Source organism: Bison bison, unplaced genomic scaffold (assembly GCF_000754665.1).
Source record: "Bison bison bison isolate TAMUID 2011002044 unplaced genomic scaffold, Bison_UMD1.0 scf7180017864094, whole genome shotgun sequence".
Classification (NCBI taxonomy): Eukaryota; Metazoa; Chordata; class Mammalia; order Artiodactyla; family Bovidae; genus Bison; species Bison bison.
The window spans coordinates 866063-890022 of NW_011494666.1; the positions used below are offsets into that span (position 1 = coordinate 866063).

Consider the following 23960-nt stretch of genomic DNA (forward strand, 5'->3'; position numbering starts at 1 on the left):
TATTTTAGGAGATGTCAACATTTTCTCTGACACTGTTTTATCCTCTGGAACACATGTGTTTAAATCTCAGCTTCATTAATCCTGCTCAAGGCTGCTTGTGGGAGAAGCGATTAATCTCTAATCCATGCCTGTCATTTTGCACATCTCACTGGATGATTTAGGAACAGATTCTCACTGGAAAAGGCCATCAGTGACATCATGATAAATTCTGGTCAAGCCCTTCACAACATCCATTTAAAATGTGTTGTTGTCAGTTGCTACAGAACATTCGAAATTTCCTAGGTTCCAGGCTTTCTCTGTTAATAAGCATGTGGTCTCTAATGTGAGTGTCCCTTGAAAATAACTTATGCTTTTATCTGTATCTTGCCATTCTAAGGCTCAAAGATACGGGATGATTTCAGGCTGACGTAAGGTGTCCTAGCTTAATGATGAGAGGAATCACATTTGAGAATGCCGTTTCTTTGGCTGTCCGCAGCCTTTAGTATGCCCGTCACGTCTCTCCTGAAGAGTGTCCGGACATCCCGCACATTGTTCTTCCATTTCAATCCCTCTCCAGCTTCTGAAGGGAAGTCACATGGGTCTCTCACTGTGCCCTGGATCCAGCTCCTGTGGCACTGGCTGCCTGTTCCTCTGGTGCTGAAACGGTCTTCACATTGCCCATGATTCTCCTTGTCCTGGGGAGAGCATTCCTCTCCCAGCCAGCTGACAGGCTTTCTTCATGGAGAACAGAGCATTCATCCTCACTCCAAGGAGTCTGTCTCTCTCAGTTGACCCGCAAGCAGTCCTTTCTGACTGACTCTGGGAGATCTTATAAAATTCATTTTTCCTTTCAGCTCTTGCCAAAGTGGACCTCCAATTTGTTCATGCCCAGAGTGGCTGTCTTTTCTAATAACCATATACCTATATTTTCAGCAACAAGTTATCACATGGATAAATTAGAAATTCAGAGGCCAAAGAGTCTGCCAAAAGATTCATTTAAAAAGACCAGAGCATCTTTATCTTAAAATAAATTGCTTTGCTTTCATAATTGATATTTAACACATAGGCATCACCATTATGTATAAAAGAAAAAAATAGAGGTAGTTTCCTTGACCCCCTCAAAGTGAATTTGGTGTTTACCATGTGGCTTGTATTTAAATGAAATATCTAAAATTTAGCATCCAGATGAAGTGAGTATCTCTTGAGGCAGTAATACACATGCATATGAATAGTGCTTTTATCTAGATACATTGGGAGGAAAAGACTATTATTCTATTGAAAGTGCTAGTCACTTAGTCGTGTCTGACTCTCTGTGACCTAATGGACTGTAGCCCACCAGGCTCGTCTGTTCATGGAACTTCCAGGCAAAAATACAGGAGTGGGTAGCCATTCCCTTCTCCAGGGGATCTTCCCAACCCAGGGATCCAATCCGGGTCTCCTGCACTGCAGGCAAATTCTTTACTGTCTAAGCCACCATTTCTCCATTAAATAAATATAAATGTCTTAGGAAACAGAGTGCAAAAATCACATTTTTTGAAGTATAAAACCTAGATTCATAATACAGAGGTTCCCTTGGGCCACTTTCTCTACTATGCCAGGGTGGGAAAAACTCAAGTGTGAAACCTCCACATTAATCCCACTATCCCACTGATAAACTTTCTACATTCTCAACAAGTATTTGATGTACTAAGTAACTTTTAGCAGTTTTGAATAGGATGTGAATGAAAGGTACTATTTTTCTGTGGGTGCGGTGAAACTCAACATACCACCCAAAACTTGGACGAGCTCCTGCCAATCTTCTTTTGCATATTATTTGGAAGGTATTTTATGAACTACACTGTGAGTTTATGCTGCTGACCAAATAGAACGTGAGTGGTGGTAAGAGGGTTTCCCACAGAGAACTGACTAGCTGAGTAAATGCTATTGAAGTAAATAACTGTATAAATAGCATCAAAATGCGAAGCTTAGAAGGTCACTGAGCCCTGGCCACTTAATTTCAACCACAACAGCAACCAGCTGCTCAGTGGACAATTTTGTTATGAGGTGTTAGTGATTTAACAAGTTGGCCCCAAGTAGTTGGAATTTGGCGTGAAAAATTTCATCTCTGTTGGGTTTTACTGCTGCACACTGGACTTTTTCTTGGCAGAATGGTCAAAGTTCCTGCCTTTGGTATTCAGGAACTCAAGGAGAATGCAGTAATCGCTTTTCTATGGTATTTTCCACTTTTTTTCTTTTTGGTGGTTTGTGTAGGGTTTTAAAAGCTTTGCAAAAAACACTACACTACTAGGATGTCTTGTTTACTGTTTAGAATCTCCAATCTGAATTTTACCACTGAAGTATATACACCACCATGTGCAAACTAGATAGCTAGTGGGAAGTTGTTGTATAACTACAGGGAGCTCAGGCTGGTGCTCTGTGATGACCTAGAGGAGTGTATAAATAGGAGAGTGAGAGGGAGGCTCAAGAGGGAGTGGATATATGTGTACTTATAGCTGATTCACATTGCTGTATGGCGGAAACCAACAGATTGTAAAGCAACCAACTATTGTAAAGCAATTATCCCCCAATTAAAAAAATAAAAACTAAAAAAAAAAAACAACCCAGTATTTTAAATGTATTGTAGAATGTATTATACCTTTAGACTATGTGAAAAATTAATCCTATGTAATAAAAAAATTTTAGTCATATTGTAAAAATGGGCTTATGTACTCTGTGGAATAATAGCACAGTAGAACGGGAGCACCAGTGTGGGGTCACAGACAGTATGTTTGGTAGACTTAAGCACAAACACCACCTGAGTGGTTCTGGACAATCACTCCCCTTCTTAGTATTTGTTTTCCCTCCAACGGCTAACACTTGGTGAGAGTCATATTGGTGCTTTAGGTATTTCTTAAATGCAAATGGGTATATCCTCAATATAGACCATTTACTTGCAGAACTAGTGAACATTCACAACTTATTGAATAACTGAAAGAAATGAAAGAGTGAAGCAAGCTAACATTTGCATGAAACCAAGAAGTTGCTAAGTTCACTTCTTTCTTTTCTCTTCTAGTCATCTCTTATATGGCTACCTATTTACGTGGCCAAGAAAATGGAAGTCCCTGACCTTCAAATACCAGTATTAAGTGTTTGTAACTTGCAGAACATAGAGTTAAATATAGATTTTCCAGCAGTGGCTGGTGGAGAGTAGGGGGGTGGGGAATGCTCTCTGATCTCATGGGGCTTATAGTTGAGCACAGAAGATGGAAAATTAACAAGCATTCAAAATAATATGTTGTGAGGACTATGACATAATCCCACAGTTGCCTTGCAAATTCTAGATTCTAAATAAGGTCTGTTTCTACATATTCTTGAGCATGTGTGATCCAGATGGATTATGGGAACATCTCGTCTCGTGTAATTTTTCAGTTTTCCCCAGAATGTTCACCAAAAGTGACCGCTCTGATGACATCCAGCTTTAATTTCCCTAGGGGGCGTCCAGTCTCTGTGTGAAAAAGCAGTTAAAATGAACTCATGTACAACTGGGAAGAGAAGAGTCAAGTGCTAGTTTAATTGCCACAGAAAAGTAGATGTGCAAAAATCGCTCATTATTTGCACTTCATCTATCCTGTCTTTCAGGACATCTGCTTGGCCTCTCCCATGACGATTCCAAGTTCTGTGAAGAAAATTTCGGCTCCACGGAAGATAAGCGCTTGATGTCTTCCATCCTCACCAGCATTGACGCATCCAAACCCTGGTCCAAATGCACCTCAGCCACCATCACAGAATTTCTGGATGATGGCCATGGTAGGTACAGCTCCACAGGCTCAGAAACAACACCTCATTGTGTCCTCCTGGTGTTCACCTTGTCCTCTAAGACAATGGTTGCTGAGACAGTGTCAGAAAAAGGAACAAGGGGGTCTGTCTACTGGTATGGAATGCCAACATCCTTGGTGGCATTATAGCTATGGTATTTTTTGCTTTTGAATTGCCAAGTTCAAAGAGAAGCAGTGTGGGAGACCACACAGAAGGCCTCGCTAGTGCCCTGAAAGCCTGGCTTTTATTCCCTCTTTCACCACACCAGCCTCCTGTGAGAATGTTGGCATATATCTCATTTCCCTGTTATTAATAGGACTCTCAGAATTATTTGTTACATGCTTATTATAAAGATATGGTTAGAATATAAGTAACAATTCTGTCAGATTCTCTTTATGGCAGCATAAAACCAAGAAAGGAAGCTCCATAGATCTACATTCACTACAAGACTTGGCTTCACCCTGGCAGCCTGTTTTCATGAAAGTGGGGTAAAAGCTGCAGAAACAGAAATAGAAAATCAATCTGAACCATGAGAAAACAGTTTAAGAACTTCAGAAGAAAATCTTTGGCTTTATCCTCTAAATGGAGTTCAAGAGCACAGCATACTTTATTAAGGTCTATTAAATCTAGGATTAGTGCTGTAAATTATATCAAAATACCAAGGAAGCCACAGTTTTTAGAAATAATAAATTCTGACCCTGAAGTAATCTTTGAAACAAGCTATTGCTAATTCCTAGCATCCCTGTTACTTTAAAATACTGGAAACACAGGCAAATAGATGAGATAAATTTGGAAGAGATTTTCAGAGACCACAGAGTTCAAGTTTCTTATATCACATGTGTGCGTGCTCGGTCACTTCAGTCCGTTCCTACTCTTTGACACCATGGACTTTTTTGCGACCCTTTGGACTGTCACCCACCAGGGTTCTCTGTCCATGGGATTCTCCAGGCAAGAATATTGGAGTAGGTTGCTATTTCCTTCTCCAGGGGATCTTCACAACCCAGGGACTGAACCCACCTCTCCTGCATCTCCTCAGTTGCAGGCAGATTCTTTACCCTCTGTGCCACCTGAATGGACACATTCCCCTTCCCTTTTCTTTCCTCTTAAAATTTGTTTCTTTCTAAAACTGATGATTGAAGTAAATGGGACAGAAATTCTTGATCATGATAATTGTTCACAAATTTATCTCAGGATGTGGTTCAAAGCTGGATAAAGAGAATCTGGGGTAACTGTTTTTCCCTAGTTCCACAGCAGTTATAGTCTGATATTTTTGTAATTTCTTAGTGAATTTGCCATCTTGAGCTTTGGCTACATAATTACAAGACAATTAGTAAATTCAGTTATTTTCAGACAAAAGGAAATTCTACTATATAGACTTTTGTTGTCTTATAGCCAAAATGTTCACAAACTCATTTTTGCTCTGTCAATGGTGGATTGATAATGCTTTAGCTACTTTCGACTATTTAAATTTCCTGTTCCTGAAAACAATACCTACCTAGCTTGCTTTAAAATTTCCCTTAACACAAAATAACTGTTCTTTGTTAGTTGAAAAGATGGCCTAATATCTCAAAGATTTAGAAACAATTTCAAGAATCGATGTATTAGGTTTATCCTAGACTAATAATAAAGTGGTAATTTTCTTTTTAGTTAGCTCAGTTTAAAATGCTGAGTAAATGCAGAGTCCTGAGATGGATGCTTACCTAATTATCTGCCTACCTACATTGATCAAGTCCATATCTAATAACATTTCTTCTTAGGTGAAATCTTAGTTTCCACTCTTAATGTTACTTTTACTGTTTTGTTTTGTTTTTTCAGCTTTTGTGAATATGGAATAACATTAATATTTTATTTTAGCATCCCACATTACACATTCCAAAAGGTTGAGCTAAACTTTGAATCACTAAATGAACAGATTTAGTTGCTAAGGCAGCAAATACTTATGGCTAAAATGGGACCAACATTTTTTTTTTCCTGTATAAGTATTAGGTCAGCTAATTACAATGCTGTGCAAAATCTTGTTCCTTATTGCCATATTTCTGGAATGATTCATTTATTTCATGTTTGTGGAATTCATGATTTTACTTTCCATGCAGTAAAGATGCTTCCAGTATTGTTTTCACTTTCTAAATCTCATTTCTGTATTTAAAAGAGTCTACACTCAGATTTAAAAAATTTTTACAACAAATTTTATACATCTTTCTGCATCTGCTCCAAAGGATCTCCTGGTAGATAACCACCAAACCGTACTTTTACTAGAAATAGATCTCATTCATTTGCACTGAGAAAATCTTATCTAACTTTCCTATCTATATGTTAAGTAAATAAATAAATTTCATTACCAATATTTGTTGGACAGGAAATTCTCATAATATAGTCATTAATTCATTCATTTCATCAAAACCTAGACTCTCTCACCTTTGAATGTTGAGTAAGCAGTTTTGTGTTTTAGCTAACCCTTCAACCCAGCTCCGCCCCCCAAAAGAAAACTGATTTTATGATGAGGGTCAAAGAAAGGCACCGTAGCTGTGACACAGTGGCAAGATTAATTATATTCATTTCAAACCTAACCTAAGCATGCTCAGTTATGTCCGACTCTGCAACCTCGTGGACTGTAGCCTACCAGGTTTCTCTGTCCATGGGATTATCCCAGCAACAATACTGAAACGGATAGCAATTCCCTTCTCCAGGGGATCTTCCCGATCCAGGGGTCAAACCCGAGTCTCCTGTGTCACATGCGGATTCTTTACCACTGAACCACCAGGGAAGCATTCATTGAAAAACAGATACAGAATCGAAGCTGCAGTACTCTATGTAGCACTGTCATTTAAGCGTCACTTTAAATACCTTAATAACTTTTAGAGTGCAACCAAAAACTGACTTAGGTCAATTCAACTGAGAATGTGGTGATAGGAATTAGTCAGCGGGATTTTGAGATGGTGGCGGTTCTGACATTTCAACTTCAGAGCTTAGGAGAGAATCAAGGGGACCATTCAAGCCTAAGGCAATGGAAAGACAAACAAAAACAAACAAACGCACATCTTTGTTAGAAGATTAAGCTGATATCACGAAACCATATCATCAAACCTTCCTTTTCCATCTACTACTTGCATGCAGAGCCCATTTGTTCACATGCAGTAGGAATGAAAGGGTTCTGTTTTTCTGTTTTGATTTTCTAGGCCACTAACAATTTAGGGCTTCCCTCATAGCTCAGTCGGTAAAGAATCTGCCTGCAATGCAGGAGGCCCAGGTTTGATTCCTGGGTTGGGAAGATCTCCTGGAGGAAGAAATGGCAACCCAGTTCAGTATTCTTGCCTGGAAAATCCCATGGACAGAGGAGCCTGGTGGGCTACAGTCCATGGGGTCACAAAGAGTCGAACACAACTAAGCGACTGAGCATGCACGCATGCACAGTACCTAGAAAATTCATTTATATAATTGCTTACCTGTCTCCTTCCCACCTCCAGCAATGCTGGAGAAATGAGTTCTTAGAGTACAATTTAATTTGTATCACTTGTTTTTAAAATTATTAGCCATAAGTAACTAGACATGTGTAGCACTCTACCACTGCCAAATTTAAATTTATTAATATTGAGTGCTTTCTGATTTAGTTCCTACAAGAAATGCACAGCAATTAGGTTATGACTGACAATTCAGTTTGCACACTGTAAAGTAACTGGGCCTGCAAATTTGTGATTCAGAAAGGAAGAAGTCATGTCTTATGGGAGACCCACAACCCCAGCCTGGCCAAGATACTTGTAACTTTCTGTAGTGTTTATACAGCCTAGCTCTAGGCAAATTGGCTTAGGAGTATGATCCTCAAAAATAAAGGTAAGCACTGGCAGAGAAATTGCTTAGCAAAAGCAAGTTATTAAATTTCCTTTCTCAAATGCTTAATAATCTTGAAGCCAAAAATAATAGCCATGTCCTCTGGATCCCTGAGTCCCCAGTGCCAGGTGATGAGAAAGGGCCACTGCCAAAGCAGATACAACTCAAGCACACCCAAGACACAGGCTGCTAAGGAAAAGCTATAGACATCTTTAAAAAATTCATATTTAAAGAAGTAATTTGCAGCCACTTACTGAACACACAACTTTGGAGGAAAACTGGTATTAAAAGCCATTCTCTTAATCCTTTGTAAGTATAGACAGTAGAGGTCATAATACGATCTTAACATTTGGTTTTTAAGGTCTTACGAAATTCAAAGCCCACTATGGTAGCCTCTTGATTTTTCACAGTAAATATGTTCTTTAACAGAGTTTGCAAGTAAGACATGAATTTTAAGTCCACAGTGACCTGTTTAAAAAGCTAATCTTCATCCTCAAATACAGAGAATTTTTAATCGAAATTTCCCTGGCATAACATCTGCTAAACAGTATACTAATGCTTCTCACACTTTCACAAGCAGATCTCATGAATTACTTTGAATTACTTTGGCACAGTAATGACTGTGCCTTTGTCATCGCCCAAGTTAGTTTAAGGGCCTCCCTAGTGATTTCCCTTTAGCTCAGATGGTAAAGAATCTGCCTGAGATGCAGGAAACCGGGATTCGATCCCTGGGCCGGGAAGGTCTGCTGGAGAAGGGAATGGCAATCCACTCCAATATTCTTGCCTGGAGAATCCCATGGACAGAGGAGTCTAGAGAGCTATAGGCTGAGCAACTAACTACTGAGTCACTGACTCAGTGGTAAAGAATCCTCCTGCCAATGCAAGAGATGTAGGTTTGATCCCTGGGTCAGGAAGATTCCCTGGAAAAGGAAATGGCACCCCACTCCAGTACTCTTGCCTGGGAAATCCTGTAGACAGAGGAGCCTGGCAGGCTACAGTTCACAGGGTCACAAATGGGTCGGAAATGACTTAGGGACTAAACAACAAGCAACAAGTTAGTTTATCCATCATTGAACCCATGATGCATCAGTGTCTCTTTTAATGTTAGACATTCAAATAAAGACCTCAAAGAAGAGTTGCAAGACCACAGAGGGATGATGATAAAGAAATGAGTTTGTAGTGTTATGAGAGTTCTTTGAATGAGTTTCATTAAGAATATTAATTTATTTCTCCTAGGCCAAGAATATTTGGGCCATTGTGTGTGTGTGTGTGTGTGTGTGTATGTGTGTACGCTCTACTTGGTTTGCAGGATCTTGGTTCACTGACCAGGGATCCAATCCAGGCCCCTGGCCGTGGAAGCATGAAATCCTAACCACTGGGCCGCCAGGGAATTCTCTATTTGGGTCAATTCTTAATTTCATCATGTGTATTAAAAAGGAAGAGAAAACAGAAATAACTACAGTGTTAGAAATAGGGGGGGAGCGGGGAGAAAAAGAACAACCTACCTTCATCTGATAATTTTCATTAATCATTAATATGAAAGATAGACAGTGGCACCAGTCAGATATAAAAAAGAAAAATTTTTCTGCTCCATTTCTTGGAGACTTGGCATACCTTCCATCACCCAAAAGTGTACTTTATGGCCATGGGATATGACCACATTATTCCCTTTATTTGTTCATCACAAATCACTAAGTCTTACTTTTTAAACTTTTCACCTTACTGAAAGCATTTAATTTAACATGGATAGTGAAAACAAATTTGCAATATGCACACATTTTCATTGTCTTTACACAGAATGTTAAGACAAAAGGAAAGAAGGAAGGAAAAGAGATGGGGAAAGAAAAGGGAAAAAGAACTTGGCAATTTTATCGAGCAAAATAAATAGACAAAATGTTGGCAGTGAAGTCCAGATAGGATTTCAGGCTAAGATAAATTTTAAAATATGTAAAGAGATGGTTGAGAATAAAAGTAATAGAGATTAAGAAAAGTCAGCAATAGACTGAACACTTTTAGAGGTCAATATAAATGGTATTAAAAGACTGATCAATTTCCTTGCTAACCTTGTACACATTTTTTAGATGAAAGATGTGTATCCAATCCACTGTTACTCAGATCTTAAATATTTCATATCATGAGACTCAGAATCAAACTGTATTTTGATTTTTTATTCTTGTTCCCTGGCACCAGTCTGCCATTTGGTAGTGCTGTCTATATCTATTTTATCGCCAAACGACACGTCAACATATAGATGAAATCGATTGTAGATTTCAGTGTTATCAGCAACTAATGCAGCAACAAATCCTGATGTTGAGAACATTAAAGTCATAAGTAAAGGCAAATCTGAATAAAGCTTTTTTTTTTTTTTTAAGCAAGAACAGCTCGTCTCCAACTGACCTCTAACGGAAAACCACAGAACTAAATATGTTTTTTTTTTTAATAGTCAAGCAAATATGTTATGGTTCAGTGGGTAAAGAATCCACCTGCAGTGCAGGAGACACAGGAGACACGGGTTCGATCCCTGGGTCAGCAAGATCCCCTGGAGAAGGAATTGGCAACCCACTCCAGTATTCTTGCCTGAAAAATCCCGCAGACAGAGGAGCCTGGCAGGCTATAGCTCAAAGGGTGGCAAGCAGTCAGACACGACTGAGCACGAGACATACGTGAGCTTAAATAAAGAGGGCCCACCTCCTGAAGCCTCCTTTGTTGTAAGTCAATTTCCAATTACCTTGTCCATTTCTTTTCACAAGTCATCTGCCGGGGAGGTTGAAAGGGTGTCAGTGACATATCCGTGGGGAGGTGATGAGTTGTTTTGACTTGAGGAAAAGCAATGTCGACCCATGCCACAGGCACCCACGCATATTAAATACTTTCCAGCTGATGTTTAGTTACAGTGTTACAGTCTGTGATTTTCAGTGGAAAAAAAAAGATTCGTCAAACAGTACTTTTGAAGATCTGGAAAGCATTCTTGATGCTCCAGAAATCTGTTGACAGTCTTCTACCATCATCAACCCACTAAGCATTCTCTGCTTTACACAAGGCTTTTTTTTATGCAGCAAGGAAGATAATGCTCTTCCTGGAGTCCAAAGGGCCTCATCTCACTTTATCTTCTAAACAAAGCTTAGTGAGGTTTTACTACCATTCCTTCCTATTGACTTGCTGTTGTTTTTCTTTTAACTTGATGTTTTCCTCCCAAAGTTCTATTTGGCTGGATAGTACATTTTAATGCTTTTTCTGGCCTGCCTTAAGAAGCTTTACCTCCTCAAAAGTTCTGGCTTAGAAGTTAAATAGGAACTTTGCTCTTTATTCATTTTCATATAATGCCTCCATCACAGATTGACAAATTTCAAGGTATTCGCTTTGAAGAAACTTGAGCGTAGTTGTAAAAACATTTGCAGTGTACTTAAAATGTGCTGAATATTCCATTTCTCAGTGGAAAATAGGATTTAAACATGGTTTTCTTTTGTTGGATAAAAAGAATAACTCGAAATAAATCTGAAATGTTGTTAAATATGTTGGGCATAGTACCAGTATGATTGTTTTATGTTTTTCTGGTCACTCCTTAATAGCTCTGTGAGCTAATTTTGCCCCTCCAGTGTCACAGTGAGAAAAGCAACATTTCATAGATCTTGAAAATAAATTAGGGACGGTGAACTAATTTGGCCAAGAACACTCAACCATTTAGTGTTTTGCCAGAATTAAACTTTAGACCGGGTGTTTCTACCATTAGGCCTGGTGTTACCGTTTTAAAGGATTCGTACACATGCCTGCCCTTTAGCAATAAAATAAGCAGCCTGTCCACATGGGTAAGCAGAGTCAGGTTTGTATATGATGAGAAGAGCAGGGTCTGAGCATAAAGCCCTGATAGCTATGAGACCTTAGGTAACTGATCCTTAGGTCTTCAGGTTCCTTGGTTTCCTTATCTGCAAAATAAAGAAAATAATACTCGAGTTGACCAAAAATTCTGTCCCAGTTTTTCCATAACATCTATGGAAAAAAAACAAATGAACTTCTTGGCCAACACAACAGAATCTGCTACGTAGAATTCTCGTAAAGATTGAATAAACTGATACATTTAAAGAACTGAAAAGAGTGTCGTGCTAAGTCGCTTCATTCCTGTCTGACTCTTTGTGACCCTGTGGACTGTAGCTCACCAGGCTCCTCTGTTCATGGAATTCTACAGGCAAGAATACTGGAGTGGGTTGCCGTTCCCATCTGTAGGGGATCTTCCCAACCCAGGGACCAAAACTGGGTCTGCTGCATTGCAGGTGAATTCTTTAAACTTTTGAGCCACCAGGGAAGCCCAAAACGAGTGTCAGTGTATAACAAATATTCATCATTTTTAGTGTGTAAATAATCAGTGTGTCGGAGAAAGCAATGGCACCCCACTCCAGTACTCTTGCCTGGAAAATCCCATGGATGGAGGAGCCTGGTAGGCTGCAGGCCATGGGGTCGCTGAGGGTTGGACATGACTAAGTGACTTCACTTTCACTTTTCACTTTCATACATTGGAGAAGGAAATGGCAACCCACTCCAGTGTTGTTGCCTGGAGAATCCCAGGGACGGGGGAGCCTGGTGGGCTGCTGTCTATGGGGTCACACAGAGTTGGACACGCCTGAAGTGACGTAGCAGTAGCAATCAGTGTGTAAATCCTAAAATCAAGTAAACAGACAAATACTGAAACTAATAGACAATATGTAAGCTCCTATACAAACTGAGGAAATTAACGGAGTTAACTCACTCAAAAGGAATTTCTTAGGGAAGCTTTCTGGGAAAGGAGAGGTGTATTTTAGCTTCTGAGTTTGCACTGTCTTTGTGTCAGCTTCTACTGACTCCCCACTCCCTTTCTGATCCCCCCCACCACTGTGTACTCAGACACCCTCCAAAGACCCAACAAATACCAATTGTACTCAACAACCAACACAAAGGGGAGAAAAGGAGGTGAAGAGAGACAAAATGGGCTCAGTCCCAAGTTATCAGAGATATTTTCCTTTCTTTTCCCACTGCTCTAATGCATGGTGCCTGAAAGCTCTTCATTAAAATTTTTCAGTCTAAGAGAAAGACTTGACTTACTTTGCTTCCTTCAGTTTATCAGGAGCCCTTGAGGGGTGGATCTGGGTCATTTTTCTGTATTCCCAAATATCTGGTGTGTTTGGTAGAACACGGTACCTGCTAAGCAGATGCTTATTGAGTGCAGCAATGACCAAGTGCAGCAATGACCATTGTTCTTTATTTATGGAATTAATGGAAAGGTGATATGGATGGGGGATGAGTGCATGAAAAAGAGGCAAGAATTGGGGTTGGTAGTGGACAAAGGGGCATAGAAAGGGCGCAAGGACAAACTCTGTTTCTCAAAGTTGTGAACACAACTTTATTGTTGTTGTTCTCGTTGTTGTAACACCCAGGTGGCACCAGTGGAAAAGAAGCCACCTGCCAGTGCAGGAGACATAAGAGACACGGTTGGATCCCTGGGTCGGGAAGCTCCCCTGGAGGAGGACATGGCAACCCACTCCAGTATTCTTGCCTGGAGAATCCCATGGACAGAGGAGCTTGGCAGGCTACCGTCCATGGGGTCGCAAAGAGTGAGACATGATTGAAGTGACTTAGCACACAGCACACACATTGTTATTATACCCACTTTCTGATTTCTGCTAGGTCCATCACAGTTTCTTTTAGTCCCTCAGCACGATGGTTATTTTCAAAGCTAATTATTGCAAAATTTTATTTAATCAAACAAAATTCACTGCCGTCATTATGATACCATCATTATGGATACCCCAGGGCACATCATCCATCAGAAATCCTGGTGGGTGTTGGCAAGTTCATGGAGGTGCCCAGCCTTGTCCAGAGAGTCCCCTCACCGGGGATCTGTGGATGCAATGTGTCTCCACACCAGCTGGAGTCTTGCCTCTTTAGATCCATCATTTTCAAAGCTGGAAACAGAAATGCAGAACAGTGGCCAATCTGGGTTGTTCTTGTAGGTAACTGTTTGCTGGACCTACCACGAAAACAGATTCCCGGGCCCGAGGAGCTCCCAGGCCAGACCTACGATGCCAGCCAGCAGTGCAACCTGACCTTCGGGCCAGAGTACTCGGTGTGTCCCGGCATGGACGTGTGTGCCCGCCTCTGGTGTGCCGTGGTGCGCCAGGGCCAGATGGTGTGTCTGACCAAGAAGCTGCCGGCCGTGGAAGGAACACCATGTGGGAAAGGGAGGATCTGCCTGCAGGGCAAGTGTGTGGACAAAACCAAGAAAAAATATTATTCGGTAAGTGCTTTTCTTGTCACGCAAGGCCTGGAGCCTCAAGGGCTGAAGTACATTCCTGTGACATGTGGAGGGGACTGTCCCCAGAAGGCTCTGTTTCCTAGTTAAAATATTTTTCCTTGAGGGATCTATTTACCGCTTCCTCTTTTACCTGCAGGAGTCATCCTCAGCTGTTAATTACTGGAGAAAATGCCAGTCTCGGGTTATACCAGTAATAAATAAGTAGAGAGCCCAGATTCTGTCTCATTGAGGCCACAAGTAGGGCCCCCAAGTCACCACTTGGGAGTTTGCTTTCAAACTGGTCTTCAAGTTATCGGAATACATTTGTTTAAATTCAGGAAGGGAATCACAGTAGAGCTGACAGATGATCCTCAGGAATACTTGGTCAGCTCCAAAATGTTCCTGGTCCCCATCATGGTGTGCCTGCTACATGCTTAGTTGCTCAGTCCTGTCCGACTCTTTGCAAACCCATGGACTGCAACCCGCTAGGCTCCTCTGTCTGTGGGATTCTCCAGGCAAGAATACTGGAGTGGGTTGCCATCTCGTTCCTCAGGCGATCTTCCCAACCCAGGGATCAAACCTGGGCCTCCCACCTTGCAGACGGATCCTTTAACCATCTGAGGCAACGGCAAGTCATCCAACTTCAGGAACTAAAGTAGCCACATCTGCTGTAGGAAGGCACCCGACCTCCCTCCCTGTATACCCAGTCCAGCTTCACGTCAGCTCCCACCACCTTCATTGTCAAGCAAAGCATTGGTTCCTTCTCACTTGCAACATTTTCAGAGTCCCTGGAAGACCTTTGCCATCGGCTCATTGCTTGTTCCTTTCAAGGCTTACCACCCAAGCTACTAGTCTCAGATACCCTGACACAGACACCCTGAACCATGCAGCCAGAGGAGGTTGTTCAGGAATGTCCTTAACAAAGGAGTTTCTAATATCTTCCTTTTGGCTTCTCTCGGCTTCCTGCTGCAGCGTTTCCAGAGGAATCAACCTGGGATGTCATAACAGGGCTCTTCATTCCCTGTGGTGTTGGTCCATGTGATTGGGTGCTGTTAGTATCTGTCTTGTTTCCTTTCTACTGGGTGTTATGAAGCCAAGCTCAGGTCAGATACGTTTACATGTGACAGATGGGCTGTGTGATATCTGCAAAGGGACTGCAGAACTTGAGTGCTCAAGAGGGAGAAAAGATGGAAGCATAATCAGCCTGGGATCATGCAGCTTCTTTAGCATCACACAGTTCTTTAAAGATGCAAAGTCAGAGTGGACACAAGGTGAACCATGATTCAGTGGTAATTGACAGATACACACAGTTATCAGAAGGTCCTTGCAGCGTGCCCAGTACTTCAGGTGAATATTCAAACCCTCTGGGCTTCTCAGGTGGCTCAGGGGTGAAGAATGCACCTGCCAGTGCAGGAGATGCAGAAGACACAGGTTTGATCCCTGAGTCAGGAAGATGCCCTGCAGGAGGAAACGGCAACCCACCCCAGTATTCTTGCCTGAATAATCCCATGGACAGAGGAGCCCATGGTGGGCTACAGTCCATGGGGTCAAAAAGAGTTGAACAAGAATGAGTGACCAAGTACACACCCGTTCAGATCCTCTAGTGCTGGGGGCGCAGGGGGCAGAAAAGGTGGATTGTTTAGAATTGGAATCGCATTGCAACTTCAGAGTGTTCAACATCTGTGAACCGTGTTAAACTCAGAGATGATCATGTTTTATCTGCAATGACATTTCCACCGAGTCATGGCATGCAAGTGATTTCTAAATGTACATTTTGAAAATTGTCCACGCTTCTGAGTAAAATATCTCCTGTTTTCTATTTTAGACATCAAGCCACGGCAACTGGGGGTCCTGGGGGTCCTGGGGCCAGTGTTCTCGCTCATGTGGGGGCGGAGTGCAGTTTGCCTACCGCCACTGCAATAACCCAGCGCCCAGGAACCACCGGCCGCTACTGCACAGGGAAGAGGGCTATCTACCGCTCCTGCAGCGTCACGCCCTGCCCAGCTAACGGTACGCGGCTCCCAAGTGTCAGCAGCCACCATATGTCAAGCATAATGTGTATTCTGGGGCTTCTTTGGTGGCTCAGTGGTAAAGAGTCTGCCTGCCTATCCAGGAAACATGGGTTCAATTCCTGGATCAGAAAGATCCCCTGGAGAAGGGAATGGCTCCAGTATTCTTGCCTGGGAAATCCTCTGACAGAGGAGCCTGGTGGGCTACAGTTCATGGGGTTGCAAAAGAGTCAGGCAGGACTTAGCAACTGGACAACAACAATTTTATTCTAGCCGTCATCAATAGGAGAGGCTGCAGAAATATTCTGTTAATCTTGTACCACACTGTTCCACCAGTGTGCAAATCAGTAACAAATACATGAGTGGTTTTTAAATTATTATCATAAACAGTTGAGTATTCTGGGAGTAGGAAAAAATAATTGCTATTTTCAACTCTGTGGATAAAAATCCTTCAACACTGGTGTGTCAAGAGACTGTAGAAAAAAAAACAGCATCTTCTCCTTAAAAGTATTTACATGAATAAGAATGTATCTGAGTTTCAGAACAGAGTAATAATGTGCTTTTTTTATTTTTAGGTAAATCTTTTCGTCATGAGCAGTGTGAGGCCAAAAATGGATATCAGTCTGATGCAAAAGGAGTCAAAACGTTTGTGGAATGGGTTCCCAAATATGCTGGTGTCCTGCCCGGAGACGTGTGCAAACTGACCTGCAGAGCTAAGGGCACTGGCTACTACGTGGTGTTCTCTCCAAAGGTAACTGCTCAGACTGTCCAGAAACAGTGGGTGTCCTTGGTGGGAAGTACTTGGTAGGATGGAGGCTGCACATACCAAATGTAAACAGTCATTATTTGAGGGGTGGCTAGATTTTGGAAGGTTTTATTTTCACCTCTGTAATTTCTGTATTTTCAAACTTGCTACAATGAATCAAAAGGATTTTGTAAACAGAACAAGTAAATGTTTTAAAAGCTATTTTTTGAAAAAGTGTAACTCTGTCAAGAAGATGAGTTGTGGACCTTACCTTCAAAATAGTATTCCCTAGGTACATTTATAATTTGTCATGTCTGACTCTTTGAAACCCCATGGACTGTAGCCCATCAGGCTCCTCTGTCCATGGGATTCCCAAGTATACTAGAGTGGGTTGCCATGTCCTCCTCCAGAGGATCTTCCCGACCCAGGGTTCAAACCTGCATCTCCTGCACTGGCAGGCAGGTTCTCTACCACTGAGGCACCTGGGAAGCAAAGATAAATATAAAGGATACTTAAAGTTTGTATTCCCTCCTAGATGGAACGACTACTTCTCAAAAGAATACTTTTTCATATTTTTAGCACAAATTATATTTGTAAAGGGGACTATAAAACAAGAAAGTTGTCTATTTTTTTCTATGTTTTATTGAAGAATTCCATTGGTGATTCATGAAGCAGGATGTCAACATCATTATCCCTGACTGAGACTTTAAAATGTCCTGCATTTTTAATATGAATCAATGTCCCTCTAGATATACACATCATAATATATACATCCTTTATTTTCCACAGAAGAGCATTTTCTAAATTACTGAAGTTTCACTTCTCACAATCAACATTATGCTATGGCTTAAAATACGGTTTATCTAATTTGTAAATAGATGTGATATTTAAAACCACCTCTGTAACAGATCTTCAGATATTTATGACATATTATTGAAAAATAAGTTAATGTCCCAGTTATGTACATTTTAAAACATTTCATCTTTTATTGCAAAATAAAACATTTTCTTTTAAAAATATTATATAAAAAATAAAAGCAAAAACCATTATCTGGAAATATAATCATTCAGAGAGTTGTTAACCTGTTGAAGAATATCCCACCCCAATTAACACACATCCACGTGTTCATATACTCACAGACATATATGACAAGAGTTTTGTTTATACACAAATACAAAATATGTACATTTATTTGTATGACTATGTGTGTTACATACACAAACCACTAAGAGGTCATATATATACTATTTTATAACTACCTTTTTCAATATACACTAATTCTTTTTTTCAAAAATATGCAGTCTCTTCCAGTAAGTACTTTTCTCAGACTTCCCCAGACTCCTTTTTTTACACATTTGTTTCTATTTGGGGCTTCCCTGGTGGCTCAGTGTGAAGAATCTACCTGCAGTGCAGGAGACACAGGAGACTCGGGTTCGATCCCTGGAGGAGGGCATGGCAACCAACTCCAGTATTCTTGCCAGGACCATACCATGGACAGAGGAGCCTGCTGGGCCATGGACTGTGGGTTTGCAAAGAGCTGGACACGACTGAAGCAACTGAGCATACATGCACACATCTCTATTTCAGCATCTCACCATTTCACACAATAGGGAATGCTTTCCAACATGACAAGGCTGTGCGTGTCTGGCGTAGATTTTCAATTTTATGACAGTAATAACAAGTATGCAACCAGAAAGGACGCCCACATTCTTGAGCCTGCTCAAATCCTGCTCTCCCTCTCTCCACACAAGTGACAAACAGTCCCACATACTGGGTGAAATATTCTGCAATAGAAAGACAAGACTATACCATGGGGACTTATCACAGACACAGAAATGGAAATGAGGACTTTGGATCTCCTAACACATTCAGATTAAGCTCAAGAGAGAAAGAAGAAAGAAAGGGCATAACCCTGATTTATCCCAGTTCATCTTCCTGCCAATATGTCAAAGATTTTCTACTCAATACTCCTGGAAACCATGGCTTTTTTTGGGGGGGGTGGGGGTGGTGTTTGTTTTTCTTCTTTGGGTTGTTTAGTTTCTGATATAAAATCTATTCCAATCAAACTTAAAAGTCCCAAATTAAAACTTGATTTAATCAAAGAAACCACATATGCAGACCCAGTATTTCCCATCGCTAAGGTGTTTCTCATTATTCAGGTGACCGATGGAACAGAGTGCAGGCCATACAGCAATTCCGTGTGTGTCCGGGGGAAGTGTGTGCGGACAGGCTGTGACGGCATCATTGGCTCGAAGCTGCAGTATGACAAGTGTGGCGTCTGTGGAGGAGACAACTCCAGTTGCACAAAGGTGGTCGGAACCTTCAATAAAAAAAGGTAATGTGAGAGAACCACCTTTAACTGACCTGAACAAGACTTTCAGTTCAGTCACTCAGTTGTGTCCAACTCTTTGCGATCCCATGGACTGCAACACACTAGGCCTCTCTGTCCATCACCAACTCCCGGAGTTTACTCAAACTCATGTCCATTGAGTCGGTGATGCCATCCAACCATCTCATCCTCTGTTGTCCCCTTCTCCTCCTGCCTTCAATCTTTCCCAGCATCAGGATCTTTTCAAATGAGTCAGTTCTTCGCATCATGTGACTTTAGACTCTTACAAAATTGATAAAGGAGGACTCATTACATCCTAAGCTATCTGTGGGCATGTTACCCACCAGGGTTCTTGGCCTCCTCTAAGCAATAGAAATTAACTAGAGGGCATACAAGAAATTCAAGAAAAGCTTTACTGGGGCCCATACAAAGGGAAGCAAAACAACAAGCAACAGGTTCCCTTGCTTGCTCACTCCCCTGAGGAGAGAGAGCTCATTCTTTATATGGGATGAGTAGGAATGTGTCCATGGGTTGGCCAGAGGGGGACCTAGGTATTTTGCCCACCCTTCTGGTGGAATGACTCAGAGGGTAAAGAATCCTTTTGCAATTCAGGAGACCACAGGTTCTATCCCTGGGTCGGGAAGATGCCCTGGAGAAGGGAGAATGGTTACCCACTCCAGTATTCTTGCCTGGAGAATTCCATGGACAGAGGAGGCTGGTGGGCTACAGTCCATAGAGTTGCAAAGAGTCGGACGCAACTGAGCAACTAACACTTTCACTTTCTGGTGGTGTAGAGTGAAGGGGGGCAGGCACAGTACCCTGTTTTTTGCTCCATGCTCTTCAAAAGTGGCGGTTGGGTTTTTTAATCTCTTCGTATTTTGGGGGCCCAGAATTTGCCCCAGCTACACACAGTCGATCACACATGCAGTAATTTTTAGTCCCATACAGTTTCCTTGAGTTTTGTTGCTGGAGGAGAGGTGTGTCCAGGTGCAAGCATTGCAGCACTGCAGCAAAGCGTCCCAGATCCCAGGCCTGTCTCAGAGGAGGTTTAGCCAGCCTCCCCTTATTAATGCTTTATGAATATGAGAAAGGAAGGCAAGGATGTGAAATGAGCCCTGGCTGCCAACTGGAAACTTGTGGCACCTCTCAAAGCAGATGGAATCACAATGGCCATGGCCCCAGGTTTTTTAGAGTGTGAAAAAGGCAAAGACAAAAATCTGTGACATTCCACTTGAGCCATACCTTGCAGATCTGTTATTCCTGAAACGCAATTTAGGAAGAGATGACTGGTTTCCATCTTAACTACTTTTTTTTTAAACAAATAAATTCTCTTTGGGCTATATTTTTCCTGAGAAAACATTTCTCAAACCAAAATGTAAGTGATCTGCAGTGGTGTAGAGGGCAAGCCTGTTTTTGAGTGCACTACCCTGGTTTCTATCTACTCTATGAAGCATAATATCTGTTTCCTGCTCCCTCTCATGGTCCTTGATTACACTCTTGCTTTAAAAATGTAAGTTTAGAAAGTAACCAGTTTCTGGCATGAAATATTATACGCTCGGCTAGGTTGACTGAGTCAGCTAAAGAGTCTGCAGGAATGCAGAATTGTTTTTCCTCTTCCCCAGACTACCCTTATGCTATGTGGTATTGGTTTGATGGGGCTTCCAGGTGCCACAGTTGTAAAGAACCTGCCTACCAATGCAGGAGATGCCAGAGACACGGGTTTGATCCCCGGGTCAGGAAGATCCCCTGGAGCAGGAAATGGCAACACACTCCAATATTCTTGCCTGAAAAATGCCATGGACAGAGGAGGGTTACAGTTCCATGGTGAGCTACAATCCATGAAGTCACAAAGAATCAGACACGACTGAGTGTGCACACACACTCACACACATACATCAATCAGGTGCATCTGTATTCCTGATGTATGTGCTGTGTTGTCTGTAACTGGAGAGGAATATACAAGCCAAGTCAACAAGAAGCATTTCTTAAAACAAATCGCATGCCATGGCAATGTAAAAAAAACTAAACGTGATTTTTGATATGATAAAAAATATATGGCTGGAGAATTTATTCTGTATTAAAATATCCATTCATAATCTTGTTGCTAGTGATATTATAATTATTCATCTAATGGTGTTGGACCATCTAGGTCAAAAAGCCTGCAAGTCCAATTATGTTCTGCATTTCAGTATATTTCAAAGCTGCCGGCACCTTAGAAAAGATCCCATCTAATGTTTTGCTTTATAAATGAGGGATCTGGGACTCTGAAACTTTAGATTTACGCAGTTTTCCATGACTGGGGAATGCCAAAGTAAAGGCTATAGTTTAGGTCATAAAAATAGGATGCACAGGCTATTTGTTAAAAAAAAAAAAAAAAAGAGAGAGAGAGAGAGAAAGAAGGAAGGGAAAAAATTCAGAACCAAAAAAAGAAAGAAAATTATTTTTTAAAAAATAGCTTACGTACTATATGCTATGTATTCTTCCCACATCAACTTATAAGACTCTTACAATGCTAGATTTAGCTTTTAGGTTTTTTATGTATTTACAGCAAATAAACACGTATTTGCTGTCACACAAAAAGATGAAGGTATTCATGATAGCAACAAGCAGGATGCACCATAAATCCTTGCAAACTGATTTGACCAAGATTAGAGTTTGTGATGCAAATGATCTGTTTGAGTATCCTGAATAAATTACCTTGACATAGTTGACTGAGAAAAAGGAACATTGATATTGGAGCTGGATTGCATATATTCCAGTTCCAGTTCCAATTCCAATGTTCCTGGAATATTTGCAATCCAGCTCTGACTTAGTAATTCCCTAGCCACGTGGTCTTGAGGAATCACTCAACTTTTTTCCTACTAACATCCTTGAAAGTAGAATGCAAATAATAGTAATTATCTTGCAAATGTTTTCATGAGGATCAAATGAGATTATGCATATTAAAATATTTCACCAAGTTCAAAACTCTTCAGGAACATGATCCTAATTTTAATTCACTCCTCTCTCAGTTTCTTCATGTCACTAAAGGGCAAGTCAGTCCTTCTACTGCCTAGGTCTAAAACTTTGAGCCGTCTTTCACACCTCATGTTCTGTCACACCCCACATCCGTTCACCTGCAAATCCGCTCAGTCCTACTTCCCAGGTGTGTCCCAGAACCTGGTTGCCCCTCACCACCAGGAGGGCAAGCACCACCATCCAGTGGTCATCCTCTTTGGCTGTATCAATCCCGCAGTCTTCCCAAGGGTGGCTTCCCAGCCCATGGGTCTTCATGGTCTCTTCTTACCTGAGTCAGATGGTGGCATTCTTGGGCTCAACTCTTCAGTGGCTGCCAGCTCACTTAGAGTCAGTGTACAAGGCTGTTTTGTAACCTGGGTGATGCCAAAAGCTTTGGTCCCTGCCCTGCTCTGAGTCTCTTCTTCCTTGGCCTCTTCTCTTGTTCTGCTCTAACATCCTGGACTTCCCACCTTCCCAACGCTCTTCAAACAAGGCAAGCAGGAGCACGGGTGCTATTTCCTCTGCCTGGAACAGTTTTTGACAATGAATATAATCAATGTTTCCTCTAAAATTCCTTTAAATGTCTGCTAAATATAACCCCCATTGCTCCCAGGCAGTGACTTCCTTAAATTAATTGGAGGGTCTCTCCCCTTCCTCCTTGTTCCGCTGTCTTCTTACTCTCCTCTCTTCTCCACAGCTCTTATCAACAGATATAGTCACATAATTTTATTTGGGGGTCTAACTCCCCCACTCCTGCTAGAATGTCACTTCCATGACAGCATGTGTAATATGTAAGAATGCATGTATTCCTTCATGGCAGGTGCTGTTCTTAGTACTATGGAGAAAGCCCTGGACACAAGAAGATTCCTTTTGTAAATAGGTTCATCTGTACCATTTTTCTAGATTCCACATATATGTGTTAATATAGTATTTGTTTTTCTCTTTCTGACTCCATTCTGTATTAGACTCACTAGGTCCATCCACGTCTCTGCAAATGGCCAATTTTGTCCCTTTATATGGCTGAGTAATATTTGTTTATGTATATGTACCACATCTTCTTGATCCATTCCTCTGGACATTTACGTTTCTTCCATGTCCAAAATGGGAAAGAAATCCAAAAAAAAGGGATATTTGCATAAATAAAAAAGAAGATTCCTTGCCCTGCCATCCACACTTCATACTTCATACTTACATGAAAACAGCTGCGTTCATTCATGGTGACCAAGGAAACTGGTTAATGCCCAGAGTTCAAATGATACCAAGAGTTTGAAACCTCACTAGTTATTCATATAATACTTTTACAAAGTCATACAACTGTACAGTCTACTTAAGCTAAGTTTATTGTTAACCAAGACCAATATCAAAGACCAAGACACTTGACTACAACTCTTGCAGTGGCTATAGTTTTGTAACAACAGAAGAATAACTGTTAGGTTATGAATACACTTTAAAAACCACTTGGCCAGTAATGTGTACGGTTTCCTCATTCTTCAGGGGTGTGTGTGAAGGCTCTTAGCAGGGTGAAAGAAAACAAATAAGGAATAAAAGGAAATCCTATTTTACTGAAGCATCAAGAAATCAGCGCACAAATCTTCATACTGCCCAGTGCCTTGAGCTGCTCAGTCTGGAGACCTGCATGGGCTGAGTTCCCAGTGATTCTCATGAGTATGAGTCAGACTCCAAGAACAAGGATTAAAAAAAAATCTGTGCTGCCTGATTCTCTCAACCGACATTCTTTACTTTCTTGACACTCTGTTTGGTATCACTTAACTCTGAACATTACCAGAACATATTTTCATTTAACTGTTAGTAAGTTCAGCTGATTGAGCTAAGGGTTCCATGCACAGACACCTGGTAAAAGGAGCAGAAATTGGGAGTCAAATCTCCTAGCACTGCCACTGGTTAACTCTAGTGAACTTGGGCAAATTACTTTAATATATCTTCCCCGATAGGCTTTTTTTTTTCCAAACATGTATTTGAGTTTTGTTTAGATTTGCAGTGTAATTCATTTACACATTG

At 41.2% G+C, this 23960-nt stretch overlaps 1 protein-coding gene across 1 annotated transcript in view; it reads left to right on the plus strand.

Moving 5' to 3' along the window:
* Positions 1-23960, plus strand: part of ADAMTS5 (ADAM metallopeptidase with thrombospondin type 1 motif, 5) — a 57575-nt gene that overhangs the window by 22732 nt on the left and 10883 nt on the right. The window contains 6 exon segments of the mRNA XM_010838447.1: positions 3598-3765; positions 13581-13864; positions 15687-15803; positions 15805-15871; positions 16446-16621; positions 18775-18950. Coding sequence (XP_010836749.1) covers positions 3598-3765; positions 13581-13864; positions 15687-15803; positions 15805-15871; positions 16446-16621; positions 18775-18950 — 988 coding nt within the window.